General features: G+C 40.8%; 1 protein-coding gene across 1 annotated transcript; it reads right to left on the bottom strand.

The window, feature by feature from the left end:
- Nucleotides 1-1,509: 1,509 nt before the first annotated feature.
- LOC146563568 (uncharacterized) lies at nucleotides 1,510-20,172 on the bottom strand. The gene is made up of 25 exons (XM_085290734.1): nucleotides 20,148-20,172; nucleotides 19,155-19,218; nucleotides 18,568-18,951; nucleotides 18,195-18,482; nucleotides 17,822-18,121; nucleotides 9,885-10,262; nucleotides 9,146-9,433; nucleotides 8,753-9,052; nucleotides 8,040-8,417; nucleotides 7,431-7,718; nucleotides 7,060-7,353; nucleotides 6,320-6,349; nucleotides 5,880-6,218; nucleotides 5,492-5,788; nucleotides 5,282-5,396; nucleotides 5,103-5,150; nucleotides 4,631-4,657; nucleotides 4,442-4,486; nucleotides 4,339-4,365; nucleotides 4,206-4,250; nucleotides 2,654-2,680; nucleotides 2,500-2,538; nucleotides 2,349-2,411; nucleotides 2,213-2,246; nucleotides 1,510-1,852 (listed from the first exon to the last, which is right to left on the bottom strand). The coding sequence occupies exons 2-25, from the start codon at nucleotides 19,195-19,197 to the stop codon at nucleotides 1,829-1,831; spliced, it is 4,101 nt and encodes a 1,366-aa protein (XP_085146860.1). The 5' UTR covers nucleotides 19,198-19,218; nucleotides 20,148-20,172; the 3' UTR covers nucleotides 1,510-1,828.
- Nucleotides 20,173-20,947: the final 775 nt, after the last annotated feature.

Raw genomic sequence — 20,947 nt, 5'->3', positions numbered from 1 at the left:
GATCACGGGAACTGACGAAGTCCCAAAGAATAAAAGTTTTGTTTAAAAGTGATCTGGCGTTCACCAGGGCAATCCTGGCAGGAGCTGGAGCTGGAGCACCGGTTTCAGTAACTCGAGAAACCCGACGCAGCAATCTCAGGTTTCGATGATGTTGACGGCGGAGGTTTAGCCTGGGAGGGCATGGGCAGCGAGGCCAAGGAGCATCATCAAAGCCGACCACAGGCACCAAACAGGCATCAACAGGATCTAGGAAATCCCGAGATACAAACAATCTTGGAAATAATCCATGTGCTGGTCGGAAAACAGCAGAACAATTCCTTAGTTAAACCTTTAGCTTCACCAGCCGACCGCTTCATTTACCCCGGCAACGATAACGCCTTCGCCGAGAAGGTAGCCTAGGAACCCGGTACAGGTAACCCGGGATTGCCGATACAACTGGGGGCAGGGGTTGCTGCCACCAGCTCTAAACGACACAATATTTTGGACCACAGGTTGGAGGTCCAGTAGTGTCTGGCGATCATACTTTAGCAGAGACTTTGTTTCGTGGATGACAAAAGTTAGAAATAATATAAACAGGAACAAACTTGGCAGTGACAGACGAGCAGCCACACACACCGGCGCCATCTTGATTCACCCATGAACAAAATTATAAGGCTGTTCTAACAAATGGATTTACATCCAGATGGATGTCACCAATCTTCATCCAGATGGATTTTATATAAAAAAAATGGGCCACTTTCCGTGATGTACAATTTTCTGAAGATTTGATATGTTCTAATTTTGTAGGCACTTTCACGAATGATGAAATCTGATCCCAGAAGACGAGTCTGTTTTTTGTCACAACCCTGCACAGAATAACTTAGTACTGATAAATCATTTGCTTCAAGAATGTTAAATATAACTGTATGAATAGTTACTTGTCAGTTTCTTTAGTGAAACGCTGACAGATGAGCTTTTTGTCAGACTGATTTAGTTTGTTGCTAAAAAGGATTTGGTACTGGTACTTCTATTCAGAATTCTTTCACGTCAAAGCTTATTTCAAAATACCCAGGTCTAGTAGTAGTTGTCATAAGTTTTTAAAGTACCAAAGATCATACAGTATATCATAAAAAGGAAAGTTTCCCTCCAACAAATACACATGTATTTGTGCTTTTGTAGAGCATCTTTGAATTATAACACACCTCTCATAAAACATTTATGTCTAATTGTGAATCATGCTTTGTAAATATATGTTTTATTAAATGTATTTTTTTCAGAATGTATTTTTACCCAAAGATAGATTACTATGCAATACTTTTAGTAGCCTAGACTATTTGGGATCAAACAGAGCGACGTACAATGAATGAAAATGCGTTTGTTATTCTTGCCTGCCTTAAAATGTGAACTCTCGGTTTTTCTTTTTCACAGCGACTGTGAGACAGTAGTTGGAAACTGAGCAATTTTGAAAATAAAATACTAAACAGTACAAATAACTGAGGCAACGTCAGAAAAAACATGTTTATTGCTGTTTATCATGTGAGAAGATTAAGCAAAGCAAGTTACTAGATCATTTTGTAATTGACCAAGTTAAATGAAATTTAAAGAAAGCCAAGTGAAAGTTAAACTATAAAAACATTAGATCTTGCAGTATCATTAAGAACTTTCCCCCACATATCATGCATCGACATCAACAGTACAGTTTGCATTAGCATGCATTCATAACAGAAGCCACCACAGGCGTCTTTGCAGTTGATAATGGCTGTTCAGCTAGATGATAACCTTTGAAACAGGAGACTTGGGAGACATGAGCCTGAAAGATTAAGATGTCTGTGGGATGTCTTTGAAGAAGTCAAAGGTTGCCGTACAGTTGATTCTGCAAGAATTTTGAGTAAAAATTTATTCAGTTTTAATCTAAAATGATTCTTAAATAATTAGCTTTTTTGTTTTTTTCCAAACACAACAAAACAAACTAAATTAACTTTAAATAAATCAAAGTCTACGTAGCAGGGATTTGTTTCAAAAAAAGTTCATCCATATAAATAATTCAAGTTCCTTACACTAACCTTGGCATTGTTATCAAGCATAACAAAATAAATTACTTTAGAGAAAGTATAACATTTTTAATAGATTAAGTAATAATCTGCGATCAGTTTGGATGTTGTAATGTTATTTAATGAAAAAAGTCTTAAGTTTGGTTGATTTGGATTTTGTCATTCACTGCGACACCACTAACCTCAGGGTTGAAAGGGGATGGTCGTCTCCTGTTACTGTATCAAACAACATAGAAATGGAAGCAGGTTGTTCAAACATAAAGAAATAAAACACATTGGTATGTCATTTAAAGAAAAAATTGCATGAATAAAACTCACTCCTTTGGGGATGGACAGCGTGGTTTGGACACAGCTCCACAGGTTACATTGCTGCTGTGTTTACTATGGGGGTTAAAGAAAATAACATGTTAGTTTATGACTGTTTTTACTATGACATTATGGCAGTTGTCGTACTGCTATGAATACTTACGTATAGGCAACACTGATGTTCGCAGTGCAGTCTTGGCGTCTGCAGAATGTATAAACATTTTTTTAAATATTACTTAATGTGTGTATGTATATTTCTTTTATATAGGGAAATTTAAAAATTATATAAAAACAAACAAGAAGACTACAAATACTACCTTGAAAATCGGCTCCAAAATGACTGCCTATAGAATGAAAACAATAATAATAAGAAGAAGAAGAAGAAGAAGAAGACAAGACAAAGGAAAGATTTCAATTCAGTTCAAGTCACTTCAATTCAGTTATTATTTAAACAGTGCAAAATCACAGGAACAGTTGCTTCTAGGCACTTTACATTGCACAGTAGAGACCAAAAATAGAGCAAGCACTTGGCAACAGGAAAAAGAAAAACTCTCTTTTAACAGGAAGAAACAGCTGGCCGAACTAGGCTCAGGGAGGGGAAGCCATCTGCTGCAACAGGTTGGGGGTGCGGGGAGGAAAACAGGATAAAAGACACATTGTGGAAGAGAGCCAGATATTAATAATAGCTAATAATTAAATATAGTGTGGCATATAAACATAAAGTGAGTGAAAAAAGGTCAACGAAAAAGAAGTCCTATTGGTCTATTGCAGCTTAATTAGGGAAGGATTCAGGGTCATCTAATCCCACTCTAACAATATGCTTTATTAAAATGGAAACTTTTAAGACTAATCTTAAAAGTAGGAAGAGTGTCTTCTTAATCCAAACTGGGAGCTGATTCCACATAAGAGGAGCCTGAAAGCTGAAGACTCTGCCTCTCATTCTACTTTAAAATATACTAGGTACCACAAGTAAGCCCACAGTCTGAGAGCTTATACGGTACTATGAGTTTTTCAGATAAGATGGGGCCTAATTCTTCAAGACCGTGTATGTCATGAGAAGGAGTTTAAGTTTAATTCTGGAATTAACAGGGAGGTGATGAAGAGAGGCCAAAAGGGGAGAAATATGCCCTCTCTTTCTAGTCTCTGTCAGTACTCTTGCTGCAACATTTTGGATCAAGTGAAGGCTTTTCAGGGAGCCCAATTGCAATGAATTACAGTAGTCCATCCTAAAAGTAAAATATGTATGAACTAGTTTTTCAGCATCTGAGACAGAATGTTTCTAATTTAAGAGATATTAGGTAAATACAATAAAGCAATCCTACAAATTTTTTAATATGCACATTGAAAGGTCAAAGGTCAAACCTGGTCAAAACAACTCCAAGATTCCTCACAGTGTTACTGAATGTCAACGTAGTGCCATCCAGATTAAGCATCTGATTAGATACATCCATCCATCCATCCATCCATTCGCTTCCGCTTGTCCTTTTCAGGGTCGCGGGGGGCGCTGGAGCCTATCCCAGCTGTCATAGGGCGAGAGGCAGGGTACACCCTGGACAGGTCGCCAGTCTGTCGCAGGGCTAACACATAGGGACAGACAACCATTCATACTCACATTCACTCGCACATTCACACCTAGTGACAATTTGGATTATCCAATTAACCTATCCCCACAAGTTTCCCCACAATGATTAGATACAATATTTCTAAATAGTTTAGGGCCGTGTTCAATAACCTCAGTTTTATATGAATTTCAATGCAGGTGGCTAGAGGCCATATAGGTCTTTAAGACATTTCTGCAGTTTTACTTAAGAAAAAGAAGGAGAAACAACTTTAACAGTAAAAAATTGTACAATCAAAATCCAACAGTACCTGGGCTTCCTCTCATGTTGCCATGCCATGCGATCCTCTTCTTTTCTATTAAGAGTACAATCAACAGGATATTTCCAGTTAAGCATTCATATCAGGGTTACAAATGATGGCTTTCTTTTTTTGTTTTCCTTACCGTGAAAATCGACTCCAAATGGACCTCCTATTTTGAAAGCAAAGCATTGTTAGTTGGTTTGTTTTACTGTATTTCTTCAGTTTGCAGAACACTGGTGATATACCTTTTTTCTGGCCTTGGTGGTCTGTCTCTGTCATCTGTGTATCTCCTAAATATTTTGTGAGACAATTAGGAGTCAGTTTTTTTAAAATGCAAGGCACAGTCTATACACAATAAATCACATGAGTCACTTTATTTCATTACATGATACAATGAAGAGAACAGTCACAAAGGAATCCTTCAAAATGGTTACCTGGATAATCTATCCCAAAGTGATCTTCTGTGAAATTACAGGGAGAAATATTTACAGGGTTGTTTTGGTGGAGACGTTAAAAAAGAAAAAAATAACAGTTATTAACAAATTAGCGACATTTTTCACACATGCTTTTACAAATATTAGCTCAAACATCACATTTATAGACATCAGGTGTATAAAACAACCATTGCAACCATCAACTTTTTTTTTTTATCATGTTGCTCATAAAGCTCATTTGACCATCTCAACTTCATTTTTCTGTGTCAGATATGATATGACTGATAAAACTTATTTATATTTAATTAATATGGATATGTTGTTGAAGCAGGCTCTGGATGCGTTTAGATTCTTTTGAATCATTTTAGAACATCTTTAAAGTATGAACTCCTGTATTCAGTTGTGATGAGAGGTCTTGACTCATGACTGAATTATGTCATTATTATTCACTTTTTATGTTAAAATAACTTGCCTTTTTTCTGGTCGAGGTGGTGGTTTCAGTGATTCATCTGTGTGTTTCCTATATTTGGTTGGAGGAGAAAAAAAACATTTTCAGCTTCAGAGTCAACACATTGTAACATCGTTACACAGACAGCTGCAATCACTATCAGAAATATGATATGATATAAATTAATGTTATATTTCCTCAACCTTTTCCTCCAGATGAACACTGCAAACACTGCAGCTAAGGTGATTATGATGAGAGCCACAAATGAGACTGGAAAGGCCATTGGAGCAGAACATTTAAACTGGTACATCAGTGATCCTGGTGATGTAGATACATTTGAGGTTAATAAACACAATTCAACAGAAGAAATACTTCGATAACATATAGAGTAGAGATAAAGTGTGTCTGCTAACCCTTCACATTTAAGCTGACTGTGTGGGCTTGTTCCCTGTTACGCCAAAAGATAGCGTTACAGGTGAGGTTTCTGACTCCATCTCCTTCAGTAACAATAAAAGTGATTGTGGAAGTTGTCTGCCAGGTGCCTCGTGACATCATGATCTCTGAGACCTCAATGGTGAGGTGAGAGACACTCCATGAGAACACCGGAGGATGTGATGAACATGTGTGTGTAACAGAACACGAAACAGTTATAGTTGAACCAGCATCAACTTCTTTTGGAACGGGGGTCATCACTGGTTTTTCTGGAGAAGCTGAGCATGACAAACACAAAGAAGATTATACTTGATACTTAGAAAGCAATGTGTTTGTCACATTTCAGTGATCTACAGTGGGACTCCAAACCTTTCATGATAATAAATACACAGCTGTTGTTGAATGTATGTGTCTCATGTCCTTTCTCTGCATAGAAACAGAAGGGTCCGTTGTCAAAGGGCTTGATGTCATCAATCTCCAGTGAGCAGTTTCCCTCATTTAGATTTCCTAACATTTTGGTTCGGCCCTTAAAATGGTCAATTACATAGCTTTGGCCATTATGGAATACAATGTCTCCGCTTTTTTTGGACCAGATGCCACGGGTCATCGGTTCATCCTCTTTGTACTGGAAACTGCAGGGAATCACCACACAGGAGCGCGTCAAGGCACTAAATCTTAAAGGGACGTCGGCAGGCAAAGCAGAGGTTGCTGTAATGGGAAAAATGTTAGATGCTGGTTTAAATTAATCCTCTTGAGATGTGACATGATGAAAACAAAAAGAGTTTGAGAGTGCTGACAAGTGCACTTACTGTAATTTTCAAATGGATCTCTCTCATATTCTGGGAAAATGATAACAACCAATTAATAACAATTCAACATCTAGAGGAGTATTTTTGTGTTTTTGGAAAGTTAGATGAAAGTAGGTCTCATTTGTAAGGTGTAAGCCATAAGCCTATTGGTTCAGATTTATAGAAACAGTTATAAGACTTATAAAGTGTTATAAAAATTGTTGGTCCCTGGGCAATAATGGAGACAATCTTTTAAATCTAGATGGAGGCAGGTTTTATACTTTTCTTTCTAGTTTTCTCTTTACAAATGTTTTGTGGCACTTTTCATCCATCTAGCAATCCTTCAATTTTCTTCTGCTGATCCAATTTACGCTCATAGGGTGAAAAGTGGGGTACACCCTGGACAAGTTGCCCATCTATTACAGGTCTGGCACTTTAATGCACATGTAAAATGTCTTTCTGGATACATTATCTAAAAGTTTTGTATTTCTCCCTCTTTTCCCTTCTCAGTGACTTCCAGCTTATGACTCAGCTATATGTTCATATATAATGCCCAAATCAAACACGCTAGCTTTAATTCTAGTCAAGCTAATGGCTTCCTCTTCTGCTTGTGTATGTGCTAACCTGAGCTAATTGGCGGCTGGCTTTATTTATTTATTTATTTTTTTACCAATCTAACAAAATCAGTTTTCCAACAGAAAGCTAATAGGTATATTTTGTAAAGTATCAAACAATCAGGAGGGCGACATGTAGGAACTCACGTTTTACAGTAAGAGTTGCAGATGTTGAGAACTCCCCGCTAATAAACTGAGCAGTGCAAGTCAAAAGTTTACCATCATCACTTAGGGAGGGAATAAAAGTTAGATTTGACACTATAGTGTATGTATTGTTGGGAGTCTGTTTGGTGTTTAATGAACTTTGCATGTTGTTGTAGTTCCAGATGACACTTGGTGTGTTTTTCCTGCACTTAAAGATCACAGAACAAGTGACATTCTTCGCCATGCCCTCTGTTAACTCCCCTGGTGGTTCATTCATAGTGATTTCCTGAAATGGACCTGAGCAAGAAAGTTAGAGTGAAGCTTAATGATAGCAATTGTTGTTTAATTCAAGTAAACCCTCCCATTAAACTTACATTCAACATTGAGTGGAATTTCCTTGGTGGCTTTCTGACCCCCAGAGTAGCTAACAGTACAAGCCACACTCTGGTGCTCTTCCTTTACTTCCCAAACTTGTTCTACTCTCCTTTCCCAAATCCCATCAGATACCAGTGTGTCCGTGATCCGGTCTTTTCCAGGTATACCATTTAGGGTTACGGTTGGGGGAGCAAAAATACATGCGTGGCGCACACTGCAGGACACAGTGCCCTGCTCTCCCACTCTGGGAGTACCAATAATATTTAGCTCTGGTTCTGGTGCATGTTCTGTGAATAAGAAATATTCAAGAGCTATAGTGATACAGTAACTTCTGAGTTCTATGTTCCAGAAATATGAATGTTTACATAATTGTAGTATTTGTTTAACAGCCAGTTTGTGGGAATTAAATGCATTGGTTACTCTGTTATACTGAATATTTTACTGCGCATTTGTTAGTTTGTTTGTTTTTTATAGAAAAGCAACAAACCAACAAAGTAAATTTTAAATGACTGAATGTAGTGACAAGTGAAGTCCTGACTCAAGCTTTCTGTAATCATTTTTTGGATTTAAGTTGAAGTGACTGTAAATGGGAGTTCAATGACACTTACCTGAAACAATAAGTTCAGTAGATCCATCATAAAATGAGTGACCTACGGTGTGGTAGGAAGTAATTGCGTTCTTATCTATCCATGGATAAAGTCGGTCATGGTTGTGGGACATCTCCAGCCTTTCAATCTTAAGACTACAGTTCTGCTCCACCACTGATCCAATTAAACTAGTTCGACCATCAAACTTACTAATAACATTCCCTCCTTGGTTGAATACAGCTGGAAATCCATTGATTTGGTACAAGTACCACATCACTTGAAGGTCATTAGGCTGTGAGTTTTTGTAGGAGAATTTACATGGAATGATGAGACACGATCCCTTCAACCCAGTTATGGTGCTTGGAGCAGTGAAGGACCAACCCCGATTGAGTATGTTTCCTGCAAAAAAATTAGAAAAAAAAAACTTTTGAAGAACTATTTAATCTTAAAAATAAATCTTAACAGACAAAACAGACATGGACGTAGCTGCCATGGCCAGAGAAGAAAGAGAAGAGGTAGCAGAAGCAGCAAGATGAATAAGCTGTAAAGTTATGGGGAACTGAAAAGCTGCTTAAAAGCACATTGTAAATAAAGACTTTGCAATCACATTGCCGAATGACGGTCATTCCTACCACACTAACAACATTCATTTTTTTCTGGTATATATCTACTCTAATAACTTTTTGTCTGTCTGTCTGAGCTTTTAAATGAAGATAATTACTATTTGCACTTACTCTTTACCCGCAGCCTGATGCTCACTTCTTGTGTTTGCCCCCCCTTGAATTTTGCAAAGCAGGTAACAGATCTCCCGTTGTCGCTGGGTGAAGATTTAAATGACAGTATGGAGATGGTCTTCCACTGAGTCTCCCCCGGTACCTTTTCTGTATTAGTGGATGCTGCCACACTGCCATAGTTCCATGTGAGAGTTGGTGTATTCTTGTGACATGTGTATAAGGCAGTGCATGTTACTTTGCTATCATACCCTTCAAGAAATTCATCTGATGTAGAGCTTATATTCAATGGCAAAATGGAGCCTGAGATATAAATGGAAAATGTTACATTTTCATGTCACATTAAATTCAGTACATGAAATATATTGCACATTGAATATATTACATGGTACTCACATTCAGCATTCAGTGGAATCGACCTTTCGGCACTCTGACCCGCAGGGTAGTTAACAGCACAACTTACACTCTGGTGCTCTTCTTCTACTGTCCAAGTTTGAACTATTTTACTTTCCCAAATCCCTTCAGATACCAGAGTGTCCATGTTCTGATCAATTCCAGGTAAACCCTTTAGGGTTAAGGTTGGGGGAGCAGAGAAACATGTATGCTGCACACTGCAGGACACAGTGCCCTGCTCTCCCACTCTGAGGATACCAATAATGCTCAACTGTGGTTCTGGTGCATGTTCTGTTAATTCAAAGCAAAAATTGAGAGCTACAGCAACACAGCAACTTTTGAGTCATTTGCAGGAAGTAATAACTGCAATTAAACAAACTTAGTTAAAAGTGATAGGGAAGAAAAAAATACAGATAGCTGAAAATAAATATTTCTTCACATTAGTTTATGTGTCTCTCTTAATGGTTTGATATAAGTATTGTAGTTTTAAGTGTTATTGAAATACATTTATTGGGTTTAGACAACACTGTGCCAGGAAAAAGCTAAAGATTCTAACTACAATTTATATGCTGAGGCAAATCATTGCAAATTATACATGCACAAAACTAAAATACAGATAAATAATAAATAAAAAATAAATCAGAGAGGACTCAGTTTGTCGTGGTAAGGGTTTCTTTCTGTAGTAACTTGGATGTATAGCAATGGAATTAAAGTTGAATTGAAGAAATTAATGAATGCTTACCTGAAACAATAAGTTCAGTAGATCCATCATAAAATGAGTGACCTTTGGTGTGGTAGGAAGTAATTGTGTTCTTATCTATCCATGGATAAAGTTGGTTATGGTTGTCTGACATCTCCAACCTTTCAATCTTAAGAGTGCAGTTCTTCTCAGTTACTGATCCAGTCAAGCTTGTTCGACCATTAAACTTTCTAATAACTGTCCCTTCTTGGTTGTATACAGCTGGGTATTCGTTCCTCTGATACAAGTACCATATAACTTGAAGGTCTTTAGGCTGAGAGTTTTTGTAGGAGAATTTGCATGGAATGGTGAGACATGACCCTTTTAACCCAGTTATGGTGGCTGGAGCAGTGAAGGACCAACCCAGATTCAGTATGTTTCCTGCAAAAGAGAAGAAGCTTTTGAAGCACTTTTGATCTTAACAAAAAATAAATAAATATTGGCAGCCACCAGTGCTACCCCCTGCCTCCTAGATGTTGCAGGTATGGTATAAATTTGAAAACCCCAGATGATTTTCCAAAAGTTGACCTGTGAACTTAAACCAGATGACTTAATTCTTGAGTTATTGCATTCTCAAACTCAAGTGCCCTCAATGGTGGAGCAACAACAATACCCTCAGCCTTTTCTGCCTAACACTTAAAAAGGGCTCACACTCTGTTTGAAATGAAATGAACTTGAGACAAAACATCTCTTTGCAACTTTGAGGAATAATAACAGACAGCATATAGACTGCCCCACCAGGGACAACATCATACTGGATCACTGCTACACCACTCTAAAAGATGCCTATCGCTCTGTGCCCCGGGCAGCTTTGGGACATTCTGATCACTGCATGGTCCATCTTATTCCAGTTTATAGGCAAAAACTCAAACGTGCCAAGCCTGTAGTCAAAACTTTGAAGAAGTGGACTAACGCAGCAAAGCAGGAACTGCAGGACTGTTTTGACTCCACTGATTGGACTGTTTTTGAAGCTGCATCTGAGAACCTAGATGAGCTCACGGACACTGTGACATCATACATCAGTTTCTGTGAAGACGTGTGTGTGCCAACAAAGACCTTTTGCACATACAACAACAATAAAGCATGGTTCACTCCTAAACTCCAACATCTTCGTAAGGCCAAGGAGGACGCCTACAGAAGTGGTGACAGGGTCCTGTACAAGCAAGCCAGGAACACACTGACCAAGGAGATCAAAGCAGCTAAAAGCATCTACTCCCAGAAGCTGGAAGAACGGCTCTCAGCCAACGATCCTGCGTCAGTGTGGAGGGGCCTGCAGGAAATCACCAGCTACAGACGCCCCCCACCCACTATTGAAGCAAACAAAGACCTGGCCAACGAGTTAAACACTTTCTATTGCAGGTTTGTGACGGACAGACTCCCACGCCCCACCCTCCCCTCCCCAGGGACATTGCTTCAGACATTGACCCCCAACACACCTTCCACCTCTCCCCCCTTCACCCTGCCCCTCCCCAATCAAGACTCAACGACCACCCCCACCCTCCCCAATCCAGACTCAACGACCACCACCACCCTCTCCTATTCCAGACTCAACGACCTCCACCACACCTCTCAACCCCCTTTCCTCCTCCCTGAAACTCAGAATACACACTCAGGATGTGAGCCGACTATTCCAGAAACAGAAGCCCAGGAAAGCCCCCGGACCAGACGGCGTCTCACCCTCCTGCCTCAAAACCTGTGCTGAACAGCTGGCTCCCATCTTTACTCGCATCTTCAACAGATCTCTGGAGCTGTGTGAAGTTCCCTCCTGCTTCAAACGCTCCACCATCATCCCTGTTCCCAAGAAACCCACCATCACAGGACTGAATGACTACAGACCTGTCGCCTTGACGTCTGTGGTCATGAAATCCTTCGAACGACTGGTGTTAGCCCATCTGAAAGACATTACAGGCCACCAGCTGGACCCTCTGCAGTTTGCCTACCGGGCAAACAGGTCGGTGGATGATGCAGTGAACATGGGGCTGCATTACATCCTGCAACACCTTGACCGCCCGGGAACTTATGCCAGGGTCCTGTTTGTGGACTTTAGTTCGGCTTTTAACACCATTGTGCCTGAACTTCTTTCCTCCAAACTCTCCCAGCTCAGCGTGTCACCAGCTACCTGTCAGTGGATCACCAGCTTCCTGACAGACAGAAAGCAACAAGTGAGGCTGGGGGAGATCACCTCTGAAACCCGGTCCCTCAGTATTGGTGCCACTCAAGGATGTGTCCTCTCACCACTACTGTTCTCCCTCAACACTAACGACTGCACCTCCAAGAACTCGGCTGTCAAACTCCTAAAGTTTGCAGATGACACCACTGTCATTGGCCTCATTCAAGATGGTGATGAGTCTGCATACCGGCAAGAAGTTGAGCGGCTGGTACTCTGGTGCAGTCAGCTCAATCTGGAGCTGAACACTCTTAAGACTGTAGAGATGACAGTGGACTTCTGCTGACATTGCCAGGACTTGCACATTACTCCCTCTAACCCTGAAAATCTTACAATTCAGTCTCTGCATCAGGTCTAGTATCATAATAGATCCAAGTCCTCTGTCAGTCATTGTATTTCTGTAATATGTCTTGATGCATGCTCAATCATCCAGGTAAGTAAATCCCCTAAAGTTGATTCTGTTTACCTGGACATAGCATCTTTAGTGGGAGAAACGTTTTGTCACTCATCCAAGTGACTTCTTCAGTCTCAGATGACTGCAGGTTTCCCCAATCTTATAAACATAACATTTGCATAATGACTGAAACTAGCACCACTGCATGAACAATCTGCTGGGAGGTCAGTTCCTTGATCATTAATATGTAAATTCCCCTGACCATTGATCCACAACCACTGATCAAAGCTCATTGGTCAAAGACCATTAATCAATGACCATGAGCAGTGTTGGGGAGTAACGGAATACATGTACCGGCGTTATATATTTAACCCTTTAAGACCAGAAAAGCATAAAGTCAAACATGACTTTTAAAAGGCCTGCAAGTAAAAAACTACATTTCCCGCAAAAATCATCACTTCCGGTTTCGGGCAGGTAATGGCGGACATGCGATAGTTCGCGTTGACGTCTATTTCAATGTAGGAAGTGTTACGAACAGCTGATCGGATCGGCAAAGCGTGTTTCTGGAATATCATGTTTTTGTTGCAGCAAGTGCTTTTTATGCAATTTTTGCAAAGCTATGTGGAAAGAAACTGTGACCTAGGACAAGCTGAGGGCATAAGATGTAAGTACAACTCCTCCGGTTTCCTATGCAAAAAAAAATGATTGCGCTAGCTTACGTGGTTCCGGTTCTACAGGGATTTAAAAATAGTTACGCAAAACAGAGCGTGCCCGCTCCACTTTAAAGGGTTAAAATACAAAATATGAGTAACTGTATTCCGTTACAGTTACCGTTTACAAAGGTGGTAATCAGAATACAGTTACTTTGTTGAAATAAATGGATTACACGGAGGTCTTTTCCTGTTTCATATATTAGCCTGCACCCTCTCTATTTTTGGTAATTCAACACCAGAGGAAACCAAAACAAAGCAAGCATTTAGAGGCTCTAATGCCTGTGTCTCAATCTCGTGGCCCATGTCATCTCTACTTGCGGCCCGCATAATGACGTGAAGTAATATACATATAACACCCAGCACGCCCCTGCGGGCGGTTTATCCTTCAAGCTCGGGTCCTCTACCAGAGGCCTGGGAGCTTGAGGGTCCTGCGCAGTATCTTAGCTGTTCCCAGGACTGCGCTCTTCTGGACAGAGATTTCCGATGTTGTTCCCGGGATCTGCTGGAGCCACTCGCCTAGCTTGGGAGTCACCGCACCTAGTGCTCCGATTACCACGGGGACCACCGTTACCTTCACCCTCCACATCCTCTCGAGCTCTTCTCTGAGCCCTTGGTATTTCTCCAGCTTCTCGTGTTCCTTCTTCCTGATATTGCTGTCATTCGGAACCGCTACATCGATCACTACGGCCGTCTTCTTCTGTTTGTCTACCACCACTATGTCCGGTTGGTTAGCCACCACCATTTTGTCCGTCTGTATCTGGAAGTCCCACAGGATCTTAGCTCGGTCATTCTCCACCACCCTTGGGGGCATCTCCCATTTTGACCTCGGGACTTCCAGGTTATACTCGGCACAGATGTTCCTGTACACTATGCCGGCCACTTGGTTATGGCGTTCCATGTATGCCTTGCCTGCTAGCATCTTGCACCCTGCTGTTATGTGCGGGATTGTCTCTGGGGCATCTTTACACAGCCTGCACCTGGGGTCTTGCCTGGTGTGATAGACCCCAGCCTCTATGGATCTTGTGCTCAGAGCTTGTTCTTGTGCTGCCATGATTAGTGCCTCTGTGCTGTCTTTCAGTCCAGCTTTGTCCAACCACTGGTAGGATTTCTGGATATCAGCCACCTCCTCTATCTGCCGGTGGTACATACCGTGCAGGGGCCTGTCCTTCCATGATGGTTCCTCGTCTCCCTCCTCTTTCTTGGGTTTCTGCTGCCTGAGGTATTCACTGAGCACTCGGTCAGTTGGGGCCATCTTCCCAATGTATTCTTGGATGTTCGTTGTCTCATCCTGGACTGTGGTGCTGACACTCACCAGTCCCCGGCCCCCTTCCTTCCGCTTAGCGTACAGCCTCAGGGTGCTGGACTTGGGATGAAACCCTCCATGCATGGTAAGGAGCTTTCTTGTCTTTATGTCAGTGGCTTCTATCTCCTCCTTTGGCCAGCCTATTACCCCAGCAGGGTACCTGATCACGGGCAGGGTGTACGTGTTGATGGCCCGGATCTTGTTCTTACCATTCAGCTGACTCCTCAGGACTTGCCTGACCCTCTGCAGGTACTTGGTGGTTGCAGCTTTTCTAGCGGCCTCACAGGTTGGTCAGTCTGGTCTTGCAGTCTCGGCTGACTGTTCTGTCTACCAGTAGCTGGTGTTTTGCGCCTCTGGTATTCTTGCCAATTCCTTTCTGTGTCCCGCTCATGTATTGACCCATGTGCCTGTTCATCTTAGCCGATATGATGCCTGACAGGAGCTTCCATGTAGTACTGAGGCAGGTTATTGGTCGGTAGTTGGAGGGGACCGGTCCCTTCTTGGGGTCCTTGGGGATCAGGACCGTCCGACCTTCGGTTAGCCATTCCGGGTGTCTCTCGTTAACTAGCAGCTGGTTCATTTGTGCTGCCAGACGCTCGTGGAGTGCAGTCAGCTTCTTTAGCCAGTAGGCGTGAACCATGTCGGGCCCTGGTGCTGTCCAATTCTTCATACTGGAGACCCTTTCTTGGATATCTGCCACTGTGATGGTTACTGTTCGGGGAGGTCGCTGTGGTCTGCCCTCAGATCCACTAGCCACTGAGCATTGCCGTTATGGGTTGTGTCCTTCTCCCATATGCTCTTCCAGTGTTGCTCGGTCTCCAGCCTGGGTGGTGCTGTTCTCTTATTATTATTATTGTTCCCTTGCCACTGAGAGTACACCTTTGCTGGTTCTGTGGAGAACAGCTGGTTTATTCTCCTGCCTTCTATCTCTCTGGTGGCAGTTTCCAAGGCCTCAGGTATGGACAGCTTGCTGTATTTCTTATGCACCTTCTTTGTCGCTACTTTGATCTTGCCCTCTAGCCTCCTTCTCCATGGAGGGTACTGCCCCTTGTGGCTGTTCAACTTGTAGCCAAGCATCTCACTGATCACTGCTGCCATATTGTAGATCAGCTTGTTAGTGTCGGTAATCGTGGTTGTAGGTATTGTCCGCAGTGCTGCATTAACATAATCTAGCAGACCTTCTGAGGGTACTTCACGTAATCTTGGTAACCGGCTATGGGGGATCCAGGTTTCAAGCTTGGCCATGATCCTATCTTTCAGGTCAGTTCCTCTCGCACTCAACGATCCTTCTCCTATCGCACTTGGGGCTATGTACCCAATCTCGGGTGGGGGTGATGATATCTCCCCCCTGACCTGGCGTCCTGACTCCTCCTTGCCGTAGCATTTGTGTTGTATCTCGTCAATCTCTAGCTGTGAGAGCAGTCCCTTCTATCGACTCATTTCGGGAGGAGAACCGGGCATCTATTGCTTCTCTGCATTCAATCCTGAGTGGGTACGGCCAACGAATTACCGACATGGAAGAAGGAACGAATGAGGTTGACAAGAGACTGAGCAGCATGGAGACCTGCCAATCCTCGCTAGTTAAAGAGAAAGAGGCTTTAAGAGAGAAGGTGGCGTACTTGGAAAACTAAACCAGACGGCAGTATATATGCATTGTGGGGATACCAGAGAATACAGAGGGTCCACTACCAACGGAATTCATCGCCAAACTACTCTTTGATGTGCTTGGGGAGAACAACTTCGAGAGGCCGCCATCGGTGGATAGAGCCCACAGAAGTTTGGCTCCTAAACCAGCAGATGGTGACAACAGATCACGTCCGTTCATTGTCAGACTCCACCATTTCCAAACCAGAGAGCTGATCCTACGCCTCGCCAGACAGAAGGGCCCGCTCCTATTCAACGGATCGAGATTCCACATATTTCCTGACTACAGCTCAGAACAGCTCAACAAACGACGTGCAGCCTTCTTAGAGTCCAAAAGGAAGGTCCACACTGCAAAGGTCAAGTTAGGTCTCTTCTACCCAGCCACTCTGCAGTTCACACACAACCGGAAACGCCTGAGGTTTCCCGAAACCTGCAGTGGCGCTGGCCTACATTAATAATAATATCCCTGTTGATGGCAGCTGGATCCACTCTTACTGGCTGATTCAGACTTTGTGAAGTTCATTACAGAACAAATAGATTTTTTTCTACAGGTAAATAGGACGGATGGCATCTCAGCTTCGACCCTCTGGGAGACGCTTAAAGCGTATCTCCGGGGACAATTTATCTCTCATTCTGCATATTGAGGAGTTATCCTTAGAAATCAAGACCCTGGACGGACTCATATATGGCTCTCCGACCCCTGATTTGATTAAGAGGAGAGTGGCCTTACAAACTGAAATTGATCTATTAACTACTACCCAAGCAGAGAAGCTCATTTTGAAATCTCGTGTTATTTCACAACTCATCTTATCAGATGGCTCATCAACTGAGGATCATCAAGCTATTAACAACTATTTTAGAGAGTTTTATGCTAAATTATATTCCTGAGATTCAGCACCAGCTCAAAATAAGTTCATCGCTTTTTTTTCCAATCTCAATATTCCTATAATTGACTCTGACTGGAAAGAACAATTGGAACAAAGTCTGACGCTGGAAGAAATTAAAAATGCAATAACGTCCCTTCAGAGTGGAAAAGCCCCTGGTCCAGACGGGTTTCCAACTGATTTTTATAATCAATTAATTAATCAATTAATTAATTAATCCTTTGTCCCTCTTTGGGGGGAAACTCCCACTGGGTTTAAATCTGGGACTCTCCACCATTTGACCTTAGAACTGAAGAAGCATCTCGGATGAGAGGTGAAACATCTTCAAGCAACTCAAAGAAGTCCAGATGCTTTTCTTTCCAAGCTCCTTAGACTATTCAGAATATTCTACTCTCATTGAGTAACGTAAAAGAATACGTTACAAAATGACAGACCGTGGAGTCCTTGAGGTAGCTCTTCTGTGTGACGAGCCACTGAAGAAGTCACAAAGCCTTCCTCCCACTGAAGAGGCTACGTCCAGATGAACAGAATCAACTTTTGGGGGTTTCTGAGATATGCATTCGAGTATTCATGAATGGTTAAAAAATGCTTAATTGCTGATAATGACTGCACGCACCACTGGAAAACTTGGTCATCTGCCTATTATTATTGTCATTATTATGAAATACATTTCAAAAGCATATGTAAACTATGATTAGGTAATATCACTTTTATTGCAGATGTAGTTTGTGAGAGAAAACAAATGCAGTACAATCCTATAAATGCTGTAAGAGTTTTGGGTGTATGGTTAGCTGTTACATTTAATTAATTTAATTTAATAAATATTTGTACTTACTCTTTACCCGCAGAATGATGGTTGCTCGTCGTGTCTGACCTCCAGCGAAACGTGCATAACATATCAGCGATCTTCCATTGTCATTAGCTGATGCAGTAAATGTCAGTGTGGAGACAGTCCTCCACTGAGCCCCCCCTGATAACTTGCTAGTATCAGAGGAGGCTGGCATATTACCATAATTCCATGTCACAGTTGGAATATTTCGATAGCATGTGTATGAAACAGTGCAAGTTACTGTACTTTGATCTCTCTCCAGAAATTCATATGATGCAGAGCTGACAGTCAGCCCTGAAATGGAGCCTGGGATACAATTAAAAATGGTTAAATATCAAAGATGGTGTAGGATAAAATGCAATTTACTTTCACCACTTACAATATGAGGTTAAGGTTTTAGATGCTGATGCAGAGCGACCACCACGGTGTTCCACATAGCACTCCACAATTTGATATTCTTTCTCTATGAACAGAGTGGTTGTCACCATAGTTTTGGATCTTCCATCAGATAGACGGCTATGAGTTAGACGTTCGTTTCGCAGGGGGATGTTGAGCCTCAGACTTGGGGGATAAGTGGGACAAGTGTGGTAAACACTGCATTGCACTGTTACAGACTGCCCAACCACCGTGTTTCCAAAGATCTCGATAACCGGTGGATCTGCTGTGCCTTAAATCATAAAATGTGAAGATTTACATAATCATATAACAACATAGTGATCAATTTATAGTGAAATCTTAAATTATTTACCTACCCACTACTTCAACAGTTACAGTTGTGTCATAGAAAGGGTAGGTTCTCCATCCAACATTTTCAGGATCCACCCAGGGATAAAGCTTCTGACTGTGATCAGCCAAGGTCACTGGGTCAATCAACAGACTACATGTCCGATGGTGTGAAGAAGTATATACACGTGTTCTTCCTTTAAATATGTCCAACACATCATTCCAGTTCCAGTTGTCATATACTATTGGATATCCTCTCTTCACATACTGATACCACACTACACGATCTGGTCTTCTAGGTGGATACTGATAGTAATCATAACTGCAAGGGATAACAAGACAGGAACCCAACAATCCTTTGATATTTCTTGGCATTTTCACCTGCCAAGCACTGGAGCTGCACAAAATATATCCTGCAAGAGAATCATGACGCAATGAGAGAAACTGAAATATAAAACACACAAAAACACACGAGTATATATATATATATATATAAATATGTATATATATATATATATATATATATATATATATATATATATATATATATATATATATATATATATATATATACATATATATATATATATATATATATATATTGAAATGACCATACCTAGGCTATAGATGCACAGGAAAAATGGTCCAGACCCAGACATCTTATTAATGGTATAGCATTCCTGAAACAAATATATGAAATTAAAACTTACTAAAACCTTGACATTTTATGATGTTTTTATTACAATATGATGACATCAGTCAGTTACGTTGTCTTTGTGAAGTCATAGGGTATCATATTGAAAAAATAAAATGTGTGTTGTGCTACTCTCTCCACGTTCTGTCATGTGATATATTACTTAATGTGGTTTCTTGAAAAAAAAAACTTTCAAGGTCAACTTTGACCTTGGGCACTAACAATGAAGATCAAGATCAAATGCTTAGCCAATACACGTACTCATGACCCCTTAGGCTTAGTATTTCTTGTTATATTTGAAGACAATCCATAAGATATTACATGTATTATAAAGTCTTTACTAGTTTTTACGTTTGGTGTTACCTTGATCTTGACCATCACTTGATTTTCACCAAAATTAAGTATAATATAATATTAAGGGATTGATCTCTATTATATTATGGTCCCATCCCTACTACTGTATGCATCGGGGTACAGTGGTGTCTTCGAGTAATATATAAACGGTACTGTTACAGAGGTTTTCCAGACTGTAGTAGGTACAGCATTGTTTTCTAGGGTCACTTAAACAAAAAAGAGTTTTAATAGGTTTTAAGAGGGTAATACTTGGAAAGCATTATGGATATAGTCAGCACCCAACCCACTTTCTTACTGACTGAAAGACTATTAAACCAGAACAGGTTTTCATGCCAGAAAAAAGGTAATTATTATATATATAAACAATCCTACGGGAAAAAATTTTTCTTTAAATAACATTAATCCCCCCCCCCCCCCCCCGCCCCCCCATTTGTAAAATGGAGAAGTGGAGAATGCTACATTTTAAAACTACAATTCTTTTTCTGAACAAATTTTGTCTAATAAAAAAACATCTGTTGATATTACTTCAGCAAAAAGAAAAAAAAATAGTGATTTACTTACCAACACAGATGAATAGTCATGAAGATACAAGTAACACTAAAAATGCAGCTTTTTAAGCACCCAGTGTGGGCGGAGGTTATGATTTTCCACCCACAAGTGGGGAAAAGCTCTAAAACCTAATGGTGTGTGTCAGGTTGAATAAACTATTAAAGTTGTAGTTATTTTCTTAACAAAACAACATAATTTAAAAAGCGTTTAATTTTAATTTAAAAAAGCATAACTGAATAATTACAGTTACTATCACTTTGTTCTCTTTCTCACTGACCTTCTTGTGATAAAAGGTTTTTAAAATCAATTGTGCAAATGTGCAGTTAGAAAAACATTAAGTCTTTTAATTTTCTTGCTCATAAATACATATGACCAGAACCCAAAATGTCCCTTTGTGTGATAAGTGTGATTTATGCGATAAGTGTAACTTATAAGTAATTTATAAGTTACACTTTTAAACTCTTCAGGGTGATAAGTATGACTTGTCTTTGTGAAACTTGTCAGTCCAACTTCTTGAGTAACTTGAGGAACTTCTCATAATTGTTGGAGGAAGTGGCTAATTTTATGCTTGCACTGAAGGAACTGAGAGAGATCATAAATTTTTAGAAGTCAGTTTTGTTTTCTTTGTGCAGATGCATGGTGGTGCTGGTGTTTGTGGTTGTGGTGGGGTGGGGTGTGGTGGGGTGGGGTGGGGGTGAACCTTACACCTTATCTTGTCATAACACTGCCCAGAGTAAGACAAAAAAAAAATTAAATACTACCCTAACTGTTAGACAAATATAGTACTGGAGCCAGCAGCTGTTTAGTTTAGC

The sequence above is a fragment of the Mchenga conophoros genome, linkage group LG11 (genome assembly GCF_057382185.1).
Source record: "Mchenga conophoros isolate Kocher_MC1m ecotype Shallow Benthic linkage group LG11, M_conophoros_male_GT1.1, whole genome shotgun sequence".
Taxonomy (NCBI): Eukaryota; Metazoa; Chordata; class Actinopteri; order Cichliformes; family Cichlidae; genus Mchenga; species Mchenga conophoros.
This window is presented reverse-complemented; position numbering and strand designations above follow the sequence as displayed.